The sequence below is a fragment of the Suillus fuscotomentosus genome (genome assembly GCF_016647785.1).
Source record: "Suillus fuscotomentosus strain FC203 chromosome Unknown F5891scaffold_5, whole genome shotgun sequence".
NCBI classification, from domain to species: Eukaryota; Fungi; Basidiomycota; class Agaricomycetes; order Boletales; family Suillaceae; genus Suillus; species Suillus fuscotomentosus.
The window spans coordinates 508811-529536 of NW_024539517.1; the positions used below are offsets into that span (position 1 = coordinate 508811).

Sequence of the window (20726 nt, forward strand, 5' to 3'; positions counted from 1 at the left end):
AATGGCACCACCTATAGAGACCCGTCATCAATGGGTTGAAGCCGTCAAATACTCTCCACAAGGCGACAAGTTCATGAGCGGCGGTGCGGACGATGTGATCCGCGTGTGGTCGAGGAACGGCAAGCTGCTTATCGAAATCAAGGGACATGAAAACTGGGTGACGTCATTGTGGTGGTCCAAGGACGGCGCACACATATTTTCTGCCTCACTTGATACCACCATCCGCAAATGGCGGGCAATTGATGGACAGGAACTCGTCGTTTTCCGGGGTCATGCCCACGACGTCAGATCCCTCTGCCTTACTCCCGATGAAAGCTATTTTGCTAGCGTATCAACTGACTGCTCCATCCGCATCTGGGATCTCAAGATCAATCAGGCAGTCGGAGATCCACTCTTGCATGATGACAGAGTCTTCGCTGTTGCCATGTCTTCCGATGGAAAATACATTGCCAGCGCTGGACCAGACGGAAAAATCTATGTATGGAGCCTGGAGGCAGCGCTCAAAAACGTTATGGTACGTATGCGCTTTGTTGTCCGATTTCCCTTCCTAATGGTTCTGGCCATTTAGGATGTGAATGGCGGGAATACCAAGCTGAAGGCAAGTCAAGTCTTCTCTGCTCCTTTTTCACACTAGATCTCACCTTTTACCAGAGACGTCCAGCCCAACCGAGAGTTGTGTGCCCACCATTCGTGAGCAACCTCATCTTGTCTCATATGTTTCGTTTGATTCTTAATGCCCATCTACATTCCAAACAACAGGCCAATAGCAGAAGCTCGGCGAAATATGTCAGTAGAATCTTTCGTTTTTCAGCTCTTGCTAATCTGGCTTTGATGATACAGGGCAATGATTTCTTCGGCAGCGAGTTAGACCACGCGTCTCGTCGTGCAGCTCCATCGGATAGCTCATTGTCTCTCATTCATTGGCCCCGTTTGCTTAGCACTCTCCGGCTCAGTGCTCAATCTACAGATGCACCCCCACCATCACCTCGCGAGTCCAAGAATTGGAATTTCAATTTATTTCCTGTAGGAAATTTCAGCCGCACCGTTGAAGTAGCTCCTGGCCGCAAAAAAGATGTGAGTGTGACTCGCGATCATGATTGCTATTCTTTAATAATGACATCCAAAACACAATTACAGAGATACGCCATTGCCCCTCCCAGCAAGGCAGAAGTGGAGGCAGCCATGCAACGTGCAAACGGCAACCAAACCAACAGTTCAACGCAACCGGGTCAACCCGTAGCAGCTGCACAGGGGTCTCAAGCAGGGGCACAAGGGTCTCAAGCACGACCAACAGAAACACACCAATCAACCGGTGGAAGGGGAGAAGTTTCCTGCGAAGTTTCCTGCTGCGGATTTTACTTGAGTCGTCATTCCACTTCGCGTCAGTCATGAAATCATTTTGAAACTTTGTTACTTGAACATCTCTCTTCCCTTTCATCTGTGTTTGCGCATCATGCTTATATATTCTAGATAGCTCATTCCGTCCCATCTACATGAAATTGATATATTTCTCTTAATAAGGGACGCATGGTTGAAGCAAGCATGAGGTTGCGCCAATGTCTGTGTAGCTCCCGCATAGAATGTCCGAAAGGCACAGGAGATCAAATATAAATAGAGCCAGTGTGCAAAATGATACTCTGATACCATAGCTGTGCACCGGCGCTGTTGAGTTTCGCTGATCCGTTGGAATATGATGGTGAAGAGCTGCAATTAAGGGGCACAGCAGAGGGCTCAGACCTGTATGCACGATTGGAGGTTAGCCAGGGACTAGTGGCGTGTGATTAGTAGTGGATGGGCAGTGGGCATAAACTGGCGATGTCTGAGTCCAGCACTCGAAAAGCAAATTCGAAAGCGTCAAACCTGCTGCCAAAGAGCATGCAAAGCTCAGTGTCGAAGTCCATGCCTCAGATATATCCCCTCTATAAAAGTATTTATCAGTAATTCAGCTCCATCATGTTAGGTGGTTCTCCGCTGTCGCCAGTCAGTCACCGTTTCGGACCTCGAAACCCACCAAAGTGACAGATCACGGTGTTTTCACCTAGCAGTCGTGCAGCCACTAGTATGCGCCGCGGCCAAGGCCGAATTACATGATATATCGTAAAGCCGGAGGCGATTTTCCTTCCGGCCAGTCTACCTGTTCCAACTCAAGTACTCATACTTCAAGGTACCAGGCCCGCTGTAATTTGATATCATTGGTTGCTGTGCTCAGTCTGCGCCCAATGATAACCTTGATAAGTGCAACAACAAGATGTGATGGGATATCATCGATCATCTCCGCCTTTGAAGTTCACTGACCACTACTATGTCCTACATCTCACATGATCCCTATTGGTGGCCATTTCTCGACTGGAACCGTATTTCCAGCTACTTTTTAGGTTCGTGAAGAACCTGAGCAAGGCGGATGCGCCATATATCTCACTCCATCTTTGACTGGTTTCGCAGTTGCATCCTCCGCTGCGGTGGCATACGACTGGGGTGAGCGAGATCATTCTTTCCGAAAGAACTTTATATTGATAAATGCGGATGTATGTTCAAGCTTTAGCATTAGGACAAGAGGTAGCAAGTCAACGTGTTTTATCAGCGAAGCCGCTCAGCATGTTGTAACAGGTCGAACTGGTCTGGGTGAGCAAAAGTCCTATATCAGAAACACAGGAAGATAATGAAGAAGACGCAACACTGGTCCCTTATGACTGGTCTATATATCTGTGTAGGTTATGCTATGAGCGTAGTCGACAAGTTGTGCTGACTTCAATTTGAATACGCTAGGTGCGCTACATTGGACTACTATATTGCGTGTACGTACAGTTTGCAAGATTATTTATTAGGTGGCACTGCACCGTGCTAATAAACTATATCTCGCAATCAGCATCAACATGCTGTGTATGTATCTCAAAATACACTGTGTCCGTGTCCCAGTCTTCTGACCGGTGGCATATAGGGTATCTCAATTCAGTATCAATGACAGATGCAGTGGGTATTCTGTATGATGCCCGGCATCCCCTTTTGCTCATTCAAGCCCCATACAGGGGTGAGTATCATTTTCTGGCGGCTTGTTGATCAGACGTGATAAGCACATCAGTTGTACGTTCATTTGAATTATCGAGTCCTCCGAGTAACCCGTGTTTTCAGGCGCCGTCCTTTGGTTTACGCTGGTATGGATGACTGTCGTCGTCAATGCAATGCTGGGCGGTGAGTTGTTCAGCTGCGGTATCCTACTAATATTGACCATCATGCAAGTGGTCATGATGACTCGCATACATGCCATGTATGGGCGATCCAAAAGGATGCTCATCTTTCTTATCGTTGTCTTGATCGCTTCAACTATCACGGGCGGAGTTATGGTGATAGTTGCAGGCATTGGCGTTTCAGGGGGTAAGCTTTCAGCTGTAGATATATAAGCCTTGAGCACACGAGACTGATGGGCAAATATCAGAGAAACGCTTCTTTTCCGGCACCAATCAGTGTGCCATTGTCTTCGCTGACATAGATGCCGTCCATCTTCACGAAACGGCATGGATTCCTGCCATTATGTGGGAGCTCATTGCCTTCTGTCTTGTAGTCTGGATTGTCGTGGACCACTTTCGTGAATTACGACAACATGGACCAACAGGATTGACTATCAGGGACTATTTCACGGTTTTAATCAAAACTCATCTGCTATACTTCGTGTCGTGAGTTCCGTGGCTTATATCATTACCTTGTTCGCTGAAGTCCTGCATGTGCTAGCTTTGCTGCCGTATCTTGCCTCTACCTCGGCCCACTGTCTCCAGCGCTGGTACGCCAACCCGTGACAGTCATCTGCATCTAATCATTTCTAATCATTACTGCAGTCCTCCGATTCCCTGGAAAGTGGTATTTATTTCGGCATTCTCAATTTCGCCCAGCCGGTGCAAATGTTTGTGCTGGGACCACGTCTGGTCCTTAGTGTTCGACAATATCACGCTGAACTCGCGGCCGAGTTTGACGAAGGAACTAACATGACTGCGCATGCCTTCCAGGAGCATGGACATCTGTTACTTAGCAGTGGTGTGTAGCGAGTACTGCACAGGGAGCGTATAGATCTGGACTATCGTTGTGGTATTTAAGCTTCACTGTAATAATCTCTTTGTAAACATTATGTTTTCAAAGTGAGTTTGAGCATTCGGGGAATTAACACATGGCATGGAACGTCTACTAGATTATAGAAGTGCCGATAGGTCGAGAAGTACACGCACTGCGTCAAGTAGGAATGTCGCCCTGCAGGTAGCCTAAAGTCGCTACTGCTCACACCGATGGAAAACGAGATCTGGCCCTCAAATTTGCGCCACCCCTGAGCGACAACATCCCAGATAGACAAGTCATAGCGCGAGAGCGTTATCGAGACCTGCTTCGTGTCGTACGGCGAGATGTCTAAATCCGCGATCGTTGAATCTGACAGAGAGCGATGAAGGAAGGTCATGCTCTGCAGCGACCCACTCATTCGTTCAAGTCATCTGGTATGTTCGTAAGATGTCCCCGAGATCACGAACACCATGTCCCTGTATCACACTTTGAGAATGCAACGGCTACCCATAGAATGTTTGATGTATGCTGCAGATCGACGACATCCCACCATTGTTTGGATGATGCATTAATTGCACTACGTTAATTTCCACTAAGTAAATGTACCGAATCAAATCAAAAAGCATCTCAAACAAGAAGCACGATCAAGCAGGAATGTTACCCTGCAGCCTAAAGTCCCTACTACTCGCACCAATCGAGAACGAGATCTGGCCGTCAGGCTTGCGCCACCCCTGGGCGACGACGTCCCAGATAGACAGGTCATAGCGAGAGAGCGTTATTGAGACTTGCTTGGTGTCCTTCGGCGAGATTTCGACGTTCGTGAAGCCCCTCAGGACTGATGGAGGCTCGCTAGCGGAGGACGGGAAGTGAATGTAGAGTTGAGGAATCTATTCGAGTAGCTTAGGCTTAAATATCGAGATAACGAGGGTAATGGGAGTCACGAACCTCAGTCCCAGATACAGGTCCCGTGTTGGTGACCTCGAAAGTTACCTGGAATGCAGGTTCATGGAGCCTGGTAAATAGCGTATCAGCCTGCGGATCCTTCATTGGTCTGAATAAAACTCACCAAAGCGCAGTAGAAGACCCTTCAGCGATGGGCGAAGCCTCCCCATTCTTCCAAGCAGTGATCAAACCCTCCTGATCAGTACCTGACGACTGAATCGGAGTTACGCCAAGGTTAGAGTACGTGAACGTGGTATAACTTAAGCCGAAGCCAAACTCGAAGCGCGGCGTGATGTTTGCCTGCATTCACCCTTGTTTAAGACTTGAAAACGCCTAGTAAAATCAGGGAACTCACTTGATCAAAGTGGCGATAATCGATGAACAACCTGGGAAGTGAAGTCAATATCAATGCAAGTCGATATTGGTCCGGTTGACATACCCCTCCGTGTAATCAATGGGGACAATTTCGTTTCCTGAATCATCAGTGATGAGTTGAGCAGGATAATCGGCGATATCTTTGGCAATAGTATATGGAAGTCTTCCAGAGGGGTTGTATGCGCCATAAAGTATGTCAGCGATACCATTACCTGCCTCCTGGCCCTGGATGCCGGCCCAGACGACAGCGGTGATGTTAGGGTGCTCGATCCAAGGCTCGATAATGAGCGGGCCGACACTGTTCACGACGACTATGGTGTTGTTGTTCTGCGCAGCGACGGCAAGGATCAGGTCATCACCGTTGTGCCAAGCAGTGAGGTTATTACTGGTTCGAAATGAGCACAGCCGTCACTGAAGATGTGCGAGGAACGTACCGATCTCCCTGATTACCATCAACAGTGATATAATCCTCGCCAGAGTCTGAGTTGGTGAAAACGAGAGCAACAGCCTCGCCATATGCCATATTACCAGCCAGAACGGTGTTCCAGTCGTCGAAGTCCCAGAACACGCTGCTCCCGTCCTGGCGAGCACGCTCCTGAACACCCTCGAGAGGTGATATAAGGTAAGGGAAGTAACCAGTCCTATGTGTCGTCGATCAATTTTCAGGAAAAGTACAAGTACGTCTGAAAGAGCACATACCCAGATCCCCAGCCCATGGCCAGAATCCCGTCACTTCCACCTTGATCTGAAAACTCATTCGGGCCGAATTTGCCTGGACGGGCATCGCTTCCGATCAATACCATGTTCCTCGGCTTGTTCAATGGCAGCGCCCCATTTACATTTTTCAAAAGGACCGTCCCAGCTGCGTCAATCTCCCTTACAAGCTTATAATGGTCAGCCTGCACGTTCACATGCTTGTTGTTCACTTCGTCGTTAGAATTGAACGCGTTGAAGTTCGTGGCAGGGTAGGCCTCGTCTTGGTGAAGGAAGTACCAAGCAGCGATGATGCGCGTTGCCATGTCGTCCAGGCGAGCCATGCTGATGTAGCCGTCGTTCACGTAGTCCGTCAGGTTCCCTCCGAAGTAGGAGTTACCGGAGTCAAACGTGATATCACCGGGCATGGTCATGTCAAGGCCTGCGACAGCAGAGAGGGTCGACATCGTCGCCGACCAGTCAGATTGAACGAAACCTTGGAAACCATACTCCCGCTTCAAGATATCATTTAGCATCTTGTCATTGTTGCAAGCATAACTTTCGTTAATGAGATCTGCGATTCAGACCTCAGATCATGTGAATGGTGTATATAGAACATGAGTGAGACTTACTGTAACTGCACATGACGGACGAAACGCCGGCCATGACGCTGCGCAAGAACGGGTGCGCGTAAATCTCATGTTGAGTCCGGTCATCAACATTTGAAGATTCTGATGTGCGGAAGTGCTCCTGCTCACTAGTAGGACAGATGAATGCAAGTGCGAACAGGCGTATAAAAAGACAAACTTGTTGATGAAGTGCTTGGCAGTGGCTTGTACTCCGCCATTTTGTAGGCCTAAAATTGTCTCGTATGCGGATTCGCCGGTCAGGAAAGGATCTGCACCAAAACCCTCCCAGTTACGGCCGCCTTGAGCAACGCGACCCATGTTCATCATGGGACCAAGGGCAATGTTGACACCCTTGCCCTTGAACTCCTGACCCAAAGCCAGGCCACGAGCACGCATCAAAGCACGATTCCAGCTGTGACAGATATGAGACAAGTTACGACGGTGACCTTGAAGATGACTCACGTGGATGCTACCTGAATGCCAGCAGGGAACGCAGTTGCATAGTCTGCAAACCGGACAGCGAGAGGCGAATCCTAGCAAATCGTTGAGACCAATAGCTCATAAACTCAAGCTACGTACCTCGAGACATAGACCGGGAAAGTTTTTATTGGGTGGGATATTACCAACGCACAACCCGTTTGCCCAACCGACTCCTGTGGTGATGTTGACCTTTTCCTCGATAGTGTAATCCGATATCTGGACATGAAAGAGGTTCAGCACGTGGAGACATAGAAAGAGTTTCGAATGATAAAGATGGCAAGACAGTAAAAAAAATTGCCATTAAGACGGATGCACTCACAAGGTTCTCGGCTTTTTGGTAGGCAGCAGCCCACGCAGGCGCAAAATCTGGCACGACTTGTGGATCACTGCTGACAGAAGGAGGGTTCAAAGGATCAGTTGCAGGGTAAACAGGAGGACGAGGATTGAGAGTAGGTGTGGGATATGGAGTGAATGAATAGCTAGAGAGTGGAATGGTGATAACACCAGTTGTGGTGGACGCGCCTGAGGTGTTGGCGGAAGCAGAAGATGTCGCTGAGGTTGCAGCAGAAGTTGATGAAGAATTGAATGAGGTTGTCACCGACGAATATGGACCAGCTACAGTAGCGCTAACGTTACCACCTGGAGTAGATGGTGTTGCAGCAGACGGAGCCAGGGTGGCCGGTCCACCTAGAACGAATGGAATTATAGACAACGACAGTAGCTTAGACAGCATGGCGGCTGCACGCTTGATTTCTGGAGGAAAATAAGATAAAGAGATGGAAGGTCAAAATCACTAGCTTAATTTATGAACTCGGAACCGATACTTGGGTTCGAGCCGAACACGAGCCCGGCAGGGAAGTCCATAAGTCAATTTTCACGCGTGCCGCTGCTAGTGCGGGCGGATCACAGCTGCCAGCTGGAGCGCGAGCCTTAGTACCAGTGAAAATCATAGAAGTGAGCTAACTTGTAAACTGCATTGTGAAAGGACCGTGCCATGATGCCATGATGTTGATGTCCGAAACCAAATATATCATGGAGTCTGCCAGCGTGCCAATTCGAGCATACCGATCAACGCGACGCGCTCACGGACCCCTCAACCACAATCATCACGCGTCATCGCAGTTTGTTGCCCACTATCTTCTGTTGTCCCTCAGCGCTAGCATGTGCTTGATAAATTTGCTCATGTTCCGGCTAATACGACCAATGAGAATGAATACAACATAGGTTAGGTCACAGAGGTTGTTTGGCGGTGTTTGGAGCGCAGGCAGGGCGTTCCGGCAGCAGTAGCAGCCCCATCACTTTGTTGTAGAGTCCAGCGCACGCATTTAGCAGAGCCCACTCCAACATGATCCCCGACGAATCTCGAGCTCATACGACCATGCTAAACGTTATAACCAACTGATTATAGTTGCCTCGGTGGTGCGACAGCACAGCAAGAATCATCCCACGCCTCCCAGCAATCTCAACAACGGCCAGCTCATCCCTAGCCTGCACCATCACTGAAAACCGGATAACCCGGTATGACAATATTTACCTTATAAGGTTGGCGAAATCTGTGTTGTCCTTATATACCCATGTATTGGCCTACTTATCAAGCATCATTTTCCTGATCCATGAGCTTGTTTGTCGTGTTCGACATATTATTCTAACAGTATGTCGAATTCTAAGCCGGTGGTATAGTTTTTTGCATTCATGCGTGATAATTGCTTAATACTATATAGCAGTGCAGAATGATAGGAAGACATCGATGCTGTAGGCATACGCTCAACGTATATGGCGCTGGATCTATCCAAAAATTCTAGACACACAAAACTCACACACACCACTGTGAGTCGCACTCGTCCTCCATGGCTTCGCTACATTTGCTCGTCATTGTCGTATTTTCTGATTCAACAATTCATCTCAAGATGCGGTCAGTGCCATCCTTCTTCGCTTATGAGGTCCTAACATGTCTTACTCGACATTGAGCCGATTTCTTGAACAGGCACTGCCGGTCTGTCAAAAGCTCGAAGGGATGTGGTGCTTGGAATGAGCTGTGACATTTTACTGGAGATTGATGGTGTTGAACGCGGCCGAGGGATTGTGGGTACCTTTCTCTAAGCTGCAGAAGTGCGTGTGATATGTATTGTGCATTTTTATGCTGCTAACTACCTCATTTCCATAGGCACCCAAGACATAAACTTACCTCTCCCTCATCTCCTTCTCGCCCTCCTCCACTCCTCTCATTCTGGTGCCTTCCGGTGTGGTTCGCATATGTTCAAGCCATGTCAGCATTTGCTGACATGCGCTGGGCATGTGCGCTAAGCACTGGCGGTTGTTGGGATCGGGCAGTAGTGAATGGTGGTCTGGATGATCCCTTAATCCTACTTGAAACCCATTCTGCATTTTGGCCTTTCTTCATAGTCAACATTAGCCATTCATCCTCGACCGATACTCGAAACTGCCGTTGATATCCGAGTCGGATCTCTGTTGGTTTTAGCTGTCTGCAACCGAAGCTCGCAACCTTACCCGGCTCCGACCCTGCTCCTTCTCTTTTCCTATTCTGAAATAGTTTGACCACCGGATCTCAAAACGAACGATGTACAACTCCCTTGGGAAGGGTCAAGACCTCAGTCACCACCGGCCGAGCATATCTTCCGGTCATTGATAAGTAAGGATCCGACTCAGACTTTATTTTCAATCCCCACTATCACCTACTCTGCCTTCAATCACTCATTAACGCTACTTCCTGCAAGTTTCTCGACAGGATGCCATCCAGAAAGTCGCACTGTACTACAGGGTCTGGTAACAGGATATGTCATGTCGTGGTCTATGTTTCTGTCTAAGGATGACTGGTCTTTGATGATATGGCTGAACTCAATCTCATATCTGGATTTGATCCCTGCGATTCCATGGCCAAAAACTCGATTCTATGGCTGAACTCGATCCTGTTACATCCTATGGTACCACGAGTTCGATTATATACCGCCAAACTCGATCCTATACTGGCACCGCCGAGCTTGATTGTACACCGGCACCGCCAAACTCAGTCAACCACTTGAGCAGTGCAAATCCCTGCATAAGGAAACAATAGTGTCAAGTTGCCGCGACACCTTGCTTTCATTGGACTTCAAGGCACTAACAATATATGTTGTGGTTCAACCCATGTTATTGTTCCTGCAGATGGTGTTGATGATGAGATTAGGGTAGAGAATTGGCGAGGCATTGATAAACTACATGTATTGTACCGAGTGTCTCTGTATAATCCTATACAACCCAATGTGACTTCCTGGCCAATCAAGTATAAAACCCGCAATACCATGATGCCAATGAAGCAATTGTCCATATGATGGTACAGATGGCAAGAATTTCTATCTCTTTTACTTATTGGACAGGAGAGCCGCTGTGCTAGAAATGCTAAATGAGAGACACTTTTTCGAACATGCATCATCACTTCAGTACAGTTTTAGTATTGTCACAACATGATTCATGCAGCCAATGCCAAATGAAAACCATTTTGATAATTATTGGTCATAGGGGATAGTGTTCTACACATATATATCTTGTTTTCAGAATTTAGCGTGTTTATCAATCTGTTTGAGTTTTTACACAGCCAAATTCATTCAACTAATGCCGGGCACAGGTAATCATGATAAAGATTGGTCGCAAGGGATAACAATATATTTCTATACAAGACTATGGCTTCTGCACTGCCATATTTTATACGATTATAGACATTGTTGGGATTATAATGTGTATATAAGGGTTTATCATAGATCTTGGTTTTCAGTGATGACGGCGTTTAGTCTCTTGGCGGTGCCATGATCTTTTGCAGCTCTAGTGGTAGTTGGCAACCTTGGCACTTGAGTGATTGTGAGGGTGCATCCAGCTCGGATATGTAATTGGGAAGAAGTGTTACTACGCGCCCTGTACGGTGTACGGACCCAAATGTCGATATATGCACAGTCGCTCCATTGGCACATACATCATAACAAATCGTGTATTCCAAAAATTTGACGGGTCGGTTCTTTCAACAGCATGTGACACTACCCCTGATGGCTTGGGATGCATGGAAGGCGCATGTAAATAAGCACGTGAGCCTGAGCGTCTAACAGGTCTCTCCATCACTTCCACCATATCTTCTTGTCCTTCACAAGCTTCACTATTGATTTCCTCATTGTCAAGTTTAGCTTCTAGCTCATTGTCCAACCGTCTAGTCCTTTCCCGATTAAAGTCATGCTTAGCAAATTCGGTGAGTCAAACACATCAGCAAAACGGAGAGGAGCACAAGAAGAAGCGCTATTCAAACCACCAGCACATGTTGTACCTCTTCAGACGAGCGCAAGGGATCCACCACCATATGGTGCACAGCACCGCCAGGACGCACTTTGGGAAGGTGAGCAGCTACCTTGTGATACCCGCCAACTTACTAAATTAGAAGCAGGCGGGAATGAAGCGCTTCCTCCTATGTGGCAGCAGTATAAGATGTCGGATGGTGAAATACGATATCAAGATGACACGCTCGCGATAGTCTCGTGGAACCGACCTTTACCAGGAGTACGACTAGATGAGGGATGAAATTGCGACAAGGAGCGACGAACTCACCGTTGAACATAGATTATCCTGGATTTGTCGCTGTTCCTGGATATGAATGGCACATCTCACCACTCGGTCGATCCTACTTCGTCGACCACAGTACTCAGACCACGTCGTGGAAGAAACCGAAACCAGAACGCCCGGCAGGAAGCTTGATGCCGGAGTGCGTCATCGAGGGTCACTCTCGATGCATATGGAGCCTTGCCTACTTGGGTATCAGTGGCAATATAACGAGCGTGTCTGACGATAGTTCGATTCGTCAATGGAAAAGAGATGGAGAGCCAGTAAGAAAACCTTTGAATGACAATGGGGGAGGGATATGCTCGATAACAACATCCCCATACGAAACAATGGTCGTTTGTGGAAGTGCAGACGGCAGACTGCGGCTGTGGAATATTAAAAAGGGCAGCATGATCGGCGACTCGTGGGAGGGGCATAATACCACAGTGAGGTGCCTCGATTGGTCTCGCCATACCCCGGAGATAGTTAGTGGATCAGAAGACGGCACCATACGACGCTGGAAGCCGGATACTGGTCGACAAATAGTACCGCCCATAGAGACTAGTCGCGGATGGGTTATGACTGTCAAATACTCTCCACAAGGCGACAAATTCATGAGCGGTGGTGAGGACATGATTATTCGCGTATGGTCGAGGGACAGCAAGCTGCTTATCGAGATCAAGGGACATGATGGTGTGGTGACGTCGTTGTGTTGGTCTAAGGACGGCGCATACATCTTCTCTGGGTCGGGAGATAACACCATCCGAAAATGGCGGGCGATTGATGGACAGGAACTCATTGTTTTTCGGGGTCACACCAACACCGTCGAATCCCTCTGTCTTACTCCCAATGAAAGCTATATTGTTAGCACATCAAGTGATTGCTCCGTTCGCATATGGGATCTCAAGACCAATCAGGCGGTCGGAGGGCCACTCTTGCATGATGATGCCCTCTTGGCTGTTGCCATATCCCCCAATGGAAAATATATTGCTAGTGCTGGACTAGACAAAAAAATCTATGTATGGAGCCTGGGGGTAGCGCTCAAAGTTGTAGTACGTGTGCTTTGGTGTTTCGACGTCTTTCTCTAATAGTTTGGGTCATTTCCTAGCATGCGGATGATGGGAATGCAAAGCTTAAGGTGTTTTCTCTGCTTCTCTTTCACACTAGATCTAACTTTTTACTAGGGACGTTCATCTCAATCGAGAGTCGTGCGTCAACCGATCGTGAGCATACTCAGCTTTTCTCATGTCTAGTTCAATCTTTGACCTCTCCATTTAGCCGAGAACCAGGGTTGGAACTCGCACACCGAGTCGTGCGCAATCATCTCTCAATACCAAAGATACAGCACCCACACGCCCTCGAAGAGATGTTCGGAATGTGTTCCGAACGGATGACATGAACGGGACAGAAACCGATACCACCGTCAAGTCTAATACTACTTCCAGGGATCATACACCATCTGCAGAGCAGACCCGAGCACCGTCACATACACTCCGAGATCTCACTGATGAGCTCCAGGGACGACCACGTTATCCGATCACTTCTGGAGGCTTTGGAGAGATCTGGAACTTCGGAAGTGTGATTTAGTAAAGCCCGATGTGACTGTCCAGGTATGCCCAGCTTGTCGCTCTTCCTACGGTTATCATCCTGATAATGACCATCCATGCTTTCGAATCCGACGACGAGGACTTGATGTGGAAGAATAGTAGGGGTAATGTGGTCTTCCACGGCATCGCGCGTGTCAGGACTCAGTTTATCTGATGTTGAATCGACTTCATAGAGTGAATCGTGAGCTCAAAGTTTGGGGCCGTCTCAAACATGATAGCATTGTCCCACTCTGGGGAGTGGTGACTGACTTTGGACCCTGCCCTGCAATGATTTGCCCATGGGCTGAATGCGGAGCACTCAGTATATCTAGCATCTCCAAATACTTACTGACCTCCTTGCGTTTGCCAGCTGAATGACATTGCTCTTGGATTGCAATACCGTAAGTTTGTCGTTCACTGCACCCCATTTCTCAAATGTTCATGTTGGTTCAGTCCACAGCAAATCAGCTGTCCATGGGGACCTGACAGGGGTGCGTACGTCTGTACACAGAAGGTTTTTGTTACTCATGTGCCAACTCTCTAGTCCAATGTCTTGATTTATGACAATGGCCGGGCATGCCTCGCTGATTCTGGTCTCTCCACTGTAATCCTGGAGTCCGTTAAACGTTGACTACGGTACTGTATACTTGTCGAGTCCCGAAGGATCCGAGATAAGGATCAGAACGGGGTGAATGAGGGTGAATGAGTGCGAACGCAGCCATAAAAAGAATCGAGCGACATTTTTGACGTCGGCTCGCAGACTGCTCGCAGTCGTCCATATTGCAAAGTATATTTTTTCTATGATACACAAAAATTTACGTCTCTACTAATACGTTAAACGTTAATCGATTCGATCATCCCCCAGACTCTCGGGGGGATAGTTGTGTCTTCTAATAACCGTCCATCGATGCTGGTAAACAGAACACGAATATAATGTCCTTCACAAGGCTCACCCAACAAGATCGCAATGTTTTATTAATCATACGACAGCCGCCCAAATCACAGCAAGAATTATCCCAACAATCTCGACATACAGCCAGCTTATCCCTAGTCTGCACGGCGCTTACTCCTCCCGCCTCCACTTGTAATCTCAACACCTCACGTGGCTGCCACAATCTCACCTTCACCTCCACCACTTCCTCGCCATGGCCATACACTTTCAGCGACAGTCACTGCTTTGGGACAGTTGTACCTTTTTGGTGAATTGTTCACGCAACTGCCCGCAATAATTTATACCTTTTCTCCACTCGCGATCTTTCCGCGATTCTTGTGCAGACAGCCGCAGAGATAGCCTCGCCGCGAGTCGGTCACGCAAGTGCCATCTTTAGCAGCGTCCTCTGAACTCTTTGCGCATGAATACATGATCCCCAACGAATCTCGAGCTCGTACGACCATGCTGAACGTTATAACCAATTGATTATAGTTGCCTTGGTGGTGCGACAGCCGCCCAAATGACAGGGCGTAGCTATTTTGACGCGGTCCTGCCGCGCCTGCCGCGGTCGTGACGCGGCCGTGACGCGGCGTGACGCGCATGTGACGCGGCACTGACGAGCCTTGACGCGGCACTAACGATCCTTGACGCGACCACTGACGCGCCATTCCTATATTCTATATTCAACTTCCAGATCAAGTTGGATGAGTTCACGACCACTCTTTTGTTATTTTATTTGCCTCAGAGCCATGTACAACTAGGTATACATAAGCCAATGACTATTTTCTTTTCCTCCCTCTCTGGACCCTTCGAGCCTGTGGAGCACATCGACGTTTAACGGGCGGACATTCTTCGGCCGGCAGACAAGGAACTACAGCTTCGGATAGCTCGTCTGCAGACTCCAAAGATGTAGCATCAGAGTTATCACTGAATAAGGGGCCGCGCTGTCAATCACATAAGTTAGATATCTATCGAACGGAGCAGGTAATGTCTTCCTCACTTCAAGTTCACTCTCGCTATAATCTCTTGCAGAAACCCATTCATCAGGAATTCCAAGATACAATTTCCATCGCCTGTGATGTTGGCCAGCATCCAAACCCCACTGCTGGTTGCCTGCAGGTCCTGCTTCTTCGGAATCCTCGAACATCCTTCCTTCTAGTGCGGTCAGACACTCGAGGTCGACATCAGCCACGAAGCTATTGGTAGGATAGCTTATCATGAGATCAGCCCAAGCCATCTTCAACAGCATGCTATCGTTCCATTCTTCGTTTCGAGCTTCGATGCGTTTTTCAAAATCACTGGCCTTTCGGTGAGCAACCACGAGAGTGAAAGCATGCACCAAAGGCAGTTCTATTTGTCAAATCTGAGTTCACAAGGAGAATATGTCGGATGACGCACCTGAACGGTCATAGCAGGGTATGAGGTCCCCAAAACTCAGCAGCGGACCCGGCCGATCTGGATAATTTTGATTCTCTGTCTCGTTGGGATAGAAAAAGTTGAATATATGTTTGATTAATTGCTAAAAGATGGTTATAACAAGTTTACTCCGTATTTTAAAGAACTCACAAAGGCCATGATACGATTTACAAAAGCGCGATAATAACGGTTGTTTCTCGAGCCCAGAGGAGACAACGAAAGAATGCTTAGTAAAATAAATTTATTACTGCCTATGGACAATTACAGTGTACGACGTCTAATTCTGTCAGGATGAAAAGGAACACTATTAGAATATCAATTATTATGACAGATGTAAAGTAAAATGTACCTAAGTTATACGGACAGTGTGACAGTTGAGGTGGTGAGGTTTGACGCGGCATGTGCTACTTGTGACGCGGCATGAATGAAGTTTGACGCGGCGTGACGCGCGGGTGACGCGGCAGTGACGAGGTTTGAAGCGGCAACTGACGCGGCACAACTTGTTTGACGCGGCACTGACGCGGTATGTGCTATGGTTGACGCGGCACTGTAGTAGGTCTCGACGCGGCATAGAGTGTGGATGTTGATATTAGTACAGAGACTGCGAAGATATTTGGGAGAACTTGTCGTGGTGTGAGTAGTGCTTGACGCAGCCTAAACGAGGCTTCTGACATGCCATGGTTGGGGCTCGACGTGTTGGTGTAGGGTATAGAGAGTGGATCAAACTTGGCAGGGTGAGGTCGAAGCTTGACACGGTGAGACAACATTTGACACTGCATCTGAAAACCAACATAGATGAACGAATTAGAGGTAATGCAACAATATAGGACTGACGGCAAGATGCATACTAGTAGTATGAACGCAGAGGACAAGCACTGTAAATTTGGTGAGAGGTGAATACAGCACTATAGAGCCTGTACGCAGGCAGACACTCATATGTTGATCATTAACGATGATTCAAAGTGTTTGGAATGCGATATGAAGTTGTGTAAACATGATTTGTACATAGGAATTTGTTACAGTGCCGCGTCACATATGCCGCGTCAGTGCCGCGTCACAGGCGCGTCACGACCGCGGCAGGGCCGCGTCAATTTCACCTGGCCCCAAATGACAGCAAGAATCATCCCACGCCTCCCAGCAATCTCAACAACGACCAGTTCATCCCTGGTCTGCACGACGTGTACTTCTGCCCAACGCACAGGACATGTCTGTGTAACATACCAGGGTCACATGATCGTGTATGTCCGATGTTCATTCAGGTTTGCATATTCACATTTCACAGTTTCGGAAGAACAGTCATCAGTGAACTGGTGAAGAAAGTAGAAAGCCATATATCACAATATATAGTACACAATCGCACACATCAGCATAATTCTGCCATCGGTCATTACATTATCATGTTTGACCTTGTAGAGGAAAGAAGCGTTTTTCATTTTCTTATATCTGCTTCCGATGTCAAAGCTACTCAGGAAAAACCTCCTTCTCAAATTGGATGAAATGCGATCCAACTTGCACAAATCTGCAAGAATTTGACGATTTGGCAATCTGTCTAATTATTTTAATCCCTTTCAAATTTTCGTAAATAGGATCTCAATTCACGACAATACTAGCACATTATTTTCAGGCAGCTTTTCCAATTCAATTAAATGATATCAAGCAAATTCCATTAAATTTTAAATCTGACATAAACAGCGAACATCTATCTATCTATTATAGATGAGAGCGAGTGAGAGATATGTTGTTGTGTCGTCGTTGTGTCATCGTCATCGTCGTCTCGTCGCATCATGTCGTCGCGTCGTTGTCGTGTCATCGTCATCTCGTCGCATCGCGTCGTCGTTGTCGTCTCGTCATTGTCGCATCGCGTCGTCGTCGCATCGTGTCGTTGTCGTCGCATTGCGTCGCGTCGTCGTCGTCATTGTCGTCGCATCGCGTCGCGTCGTCATCGTCATATCGTCATTGTCGTCGTCGTGTCGTCGTCATTGTCGTCGTCGTCATTGTCGTCATCGTCGTGTCGTCGTCGTCGTCGTCGTCGTGTCGTCGTCGTCGTCGTCGTCATTGTCGTTGTATCGTCGTCGTCGTGTTGATGTTGTTGGGTTGTTGCTGTCGGGTCATCGTCGTTGTCATCGCACCATCATCGTCAGCCAAAGTGGCAAGCGAGAGTAGCGATGAGTGAGAGCGAGTGAGAGCGGGAAGAAAAGTTCAAGTTGAACTTTTGTGAGCGCACCGTCACATGAACAAACATATACAAATGTTGGACTTAGGATATTTCCAGCGCTGTAGCACAATTGATCCCGCTGATGCCTTGTAGAGCGCCGCTGTACTTTCACATTTGCAATAAGCAGCAATCAGAAACATGTAAAGCATTGTTTTGAAAATACTTAATGTAGTCTTATTGAAAGCGGAGGCCGCTGGAAGCGGTACAGCCAGTTTCAAAAGTTGTCCGCTAAAGGTATCTTCTCACGAGAAGGGCTTGAATAGCATTGTAATGGGATAAATAAATAGGGCCAAACGACAATGCACGAAATAATTGGGATAAGTCTACTACCACCCCTCATTATCTGAAAAGGAGGAATGTCATAGCTTTGTGACTAAATCTAATGGTATTTTATATTTGTCGACAAATGCCCGAGGCTCTTTCCATCAAAAGGCCTCAAATAACATTGTAATTAAAAAACAAGATCAGGTAAGATGTCGAAGCTCAAAACAATTGGCTCAGGTATACTACCACTACTCATTGGCTGCAAAGGCGGAATGTCCCAGGATTGTTATAAATCATTCATGTTAAGCTGGATTTACAAGCATACATGAGTATATATGTGCAATTCAAATTGCTCGCAGTATATAAGCTAATATTTGGCGGCAGCAGAATTACATCGTGCTATACTTCCCACGGCTACAATATCGAGGACTCATCAATTCACTGATGGCCAGATGTGGCGAATACCACTACAATGATATATGATCGTACGATAGTGGCACGCATAAACTCAGTTTAGTTCTCGTTCCCCCGCACCTGTGTCTGACTCTGGTAATCAACATTGTGATTGTCATCTGCGCACTCGGATCCATCTCTCTTCGTGCACATCCTTTCCCTTCCGCTGCTTTCCCCAGATCCACCCCAAGTGCTGACAACAGCACCAGTAAAGTTGTCTCCACTGTTTCGGAATGCAGTCTCTTAGCGGCGTAATAGTCTTTTGCGACCCTAGTAGAAGTTGGCAACTTTGGCACTTGGGTTATTGTGAGGGTGCACCCAGCTCGGATATGTAACTGGGAGGAAGTGTTGCTACGCGCCCTGTACGGTGTACGGACCCAAATGTCGATATATGCACAGCCGCTCCATTATCGTAACAAACTATGTATTTGCCAATCGCATCTTTTAACAGCATGTGACACTGCCTCTGATGTGCATGTATAAATACAGCATCTCTTCTTGCCCTTCGCCATTGACTCTGCCCATTGTCAAGCTTAGCCTCTAGTTCATTTCCAACTGTCTGGGAGCGCAACGTCCTCTTGATCAGAGTCATGCTCAGCGCATTCGGCGAGTCAAGCACATCAGCAAAACGGAGAGAAGCACGTCGAGAAAGGTCATTCAGCCCACTAGTAACACATGTTCAGACGAGCGCGAAAGGTCCACCACCATATGGTGCACAGCACCGCCAAGGTGCACTTTGGAAAGGTGAGCAGCTACCTTGTGATACCCACCAGCTTACTCAATCAGAATCAGGCGGGAATGAAGCGCTTCCTCCTATGTGGCATCAATTTAAGACGTCGTCGGGTGGTGAAACACTATATCAGGATGACACACTCGTGATTAGCTCGTGGAACCGGCCTTTACCAGGAGTACGACTAGGTGAGGGATGAAATTGTGACAAGGAGCGAGGAACTCACCGTTGAACATAGATTATCCTGGATATCTCGCCGTTCCTGGATGTGAATGGCACATTTCACCACTCGGTCGGTCCTACTTCGTTAACCACAACAATCGGACCACATCGTGGAAGAAACCAAAGCCAGAACATCCGGCAGGAAGCTTGATGCCAGAGTATATCATCGAGGGTCACTCTCGATGCATATGGAGTCTTGCCTACTTGGGTACTACCAGTGGCAATATAATGAGCGCGTCTGACGATGGTTCGATTCGTCAGTGGAAAAGAGACGGTGAGCCAGTGGGACAAACTTTGAATAGTGATGGGGGAGGGATAGCTTCGATGGTAGTATCCCCGGACGAAACGATGGTTGTTTGTGGAAATGTAGACGGTAGATTGCGGCTGTGGGATATAGAGGAGGGCAGCATGGTCGGCGACCCATGGGAGGGGCATGATGGTACAGTTAGGTGCCTCAATTGGTCGTCCAACGACCTAGAGATAGCAAGTGGATCGCAAGACGGCACCATACGACGCTGGAATCCGTATACTGGTCGACAAATAGTACCACCCATAGAGACCAGTCGCGGATGGGTCATGGCCGTCAAATACTCTCCACAAGGCGACAAGTTCATGAGCGGTGGGAACGGTCCGATCTGCATATGGTCAAGGGACGGCAGGCTGCTTTTTGAGATCAAGGGACATGAAAATGCGGTGCCGTCATTGTGTTGGTCCAAGGACGGCGCACACATCTTCTCTGCCTCAGTTGATCATACCATTCGAAAATGGCGGGCAATTGATGGGCAGGAACTCTTCATTTTTCGGGGTCACGTCAATGCCGTCTTATCCCTCTGTCTGACTCCCGATGAAAGCTATATTGTTAGCGGATCAGCTGACTGCTCCATTCGCATCTGGGATCTCGAGACCAATCAGGCAGTCGGAGATCCACTCTTCCATGATGACCAACTTAGGGCTGTTGTCATGTCCCGCGATGGAAAATGCATTGCCAGTGCTGGACCAGACAAAAAAATCTATGTATGGAGCCTGGAGGCGGCGCTCGAAGTTGTAGTACGTGTGCTTTGGTGTTTTGATGTCTTTCCCTAATAGTTTCAATTATTTACTAGGGTGCGGATGATGGGAATGCAAAGCTTAAGGTGAGTTTTCTCTGTTTCTCTTTCACACTACTTCTAACTTT

General features: G+C 47.7%; 2 protein-coding genes across 2 annotated transcripts; both read right to left on the bottom strand.

Moving 5' to 3' along the window:
- Window positions 1-4600: 4600 nt before the first annotated feature.
- On the bottom strand, window positions 4601-8100 carry F5891DRAFT_553929 (glycoside hydrolase family 3 protein). The gene is made up of 12 exons (XM_041372232.1): window positions 7480-8100; window positions 7260-7376; window positions 7143-7213; window positions 6859-7092; window positions 6684-6808; window positions 6058-6625; window positions 5793-5999; window positions 5423-5743; window positions 5339-5369; window positions 5108-5283; window positions 4987-5053; window positions 4601-4928 (listed from the first exon to the last, which is right to left on the bottom strand). Exons 1-12 carry the CDS (start codon window positions 7891-7893, stop codon window positions 4686-4688), a joined length of 2574 nt encoding a protein of 857 aa, XP_041231743.1. The 5' UTR covers window positions 7894-8100; the 3' UTR covers window positions 4601-4685.
- Window positions 8101-15021: 6921 nt separating this feature from the next.
- Window positions 15022-15881, bottom strand: F5891DRAFT_553962 (uncharacterized protein). Its single transcript, XM_041372233.1, has 2 exons — window positions 15819-15881; window positions 15022-15771 (listed from the first exon to the last, which is right to left on the bottom strand). The coding sequence occupies exon 2, from the start codon at window positions 15499-15501 to the stop codon at window positions 15124-15126; it is 378 nt and encodes a 125-aa protein (XP_041231744.1). The 5' UTR covers window positions 15502-15771; window positions 15819-15881; the 3' UTR covers window positions 15022-15123.
- Window positions 15882-20726: the final 4845 nt, after the last annotated feature.

What these genes read in the sequence shown, in the direction of transcription:
- F5891DRAFT_553962 (XM_041372233.1), bottom strand. Translation starts at nt 15,501, where the DNA reads ATGCTGTTGAAGATGGCTTGGGCTGATCTCATGATAAGCTATCCTACC.
- F5891DRAFT_553929 (XM_041372232.1), bottom strand. Translation starts at nt 7,893, where the DNA reads ATGCTGTCTAAGCTACTGTCGTTGTCTATAATTCCATTCGTTCTAGGT. An exon ending in GCCATGGGCTGGGGATCTGG is followed by an intron (nt 6,000 to 6,057) that starts GTATGTGCTCTT and finishes GACGACACATAG; the next exon opens with GACTGGTTACTTCCCTTACC. An exon ending in CCCATTGATTACACGGAGGG is followed by an intron (nt 5,370 to 5,422) that starts GTATGTCAACCG and finishes TTCACTTCCCAG; the next exon opens with GTTGTTCATCGATTATCGCC.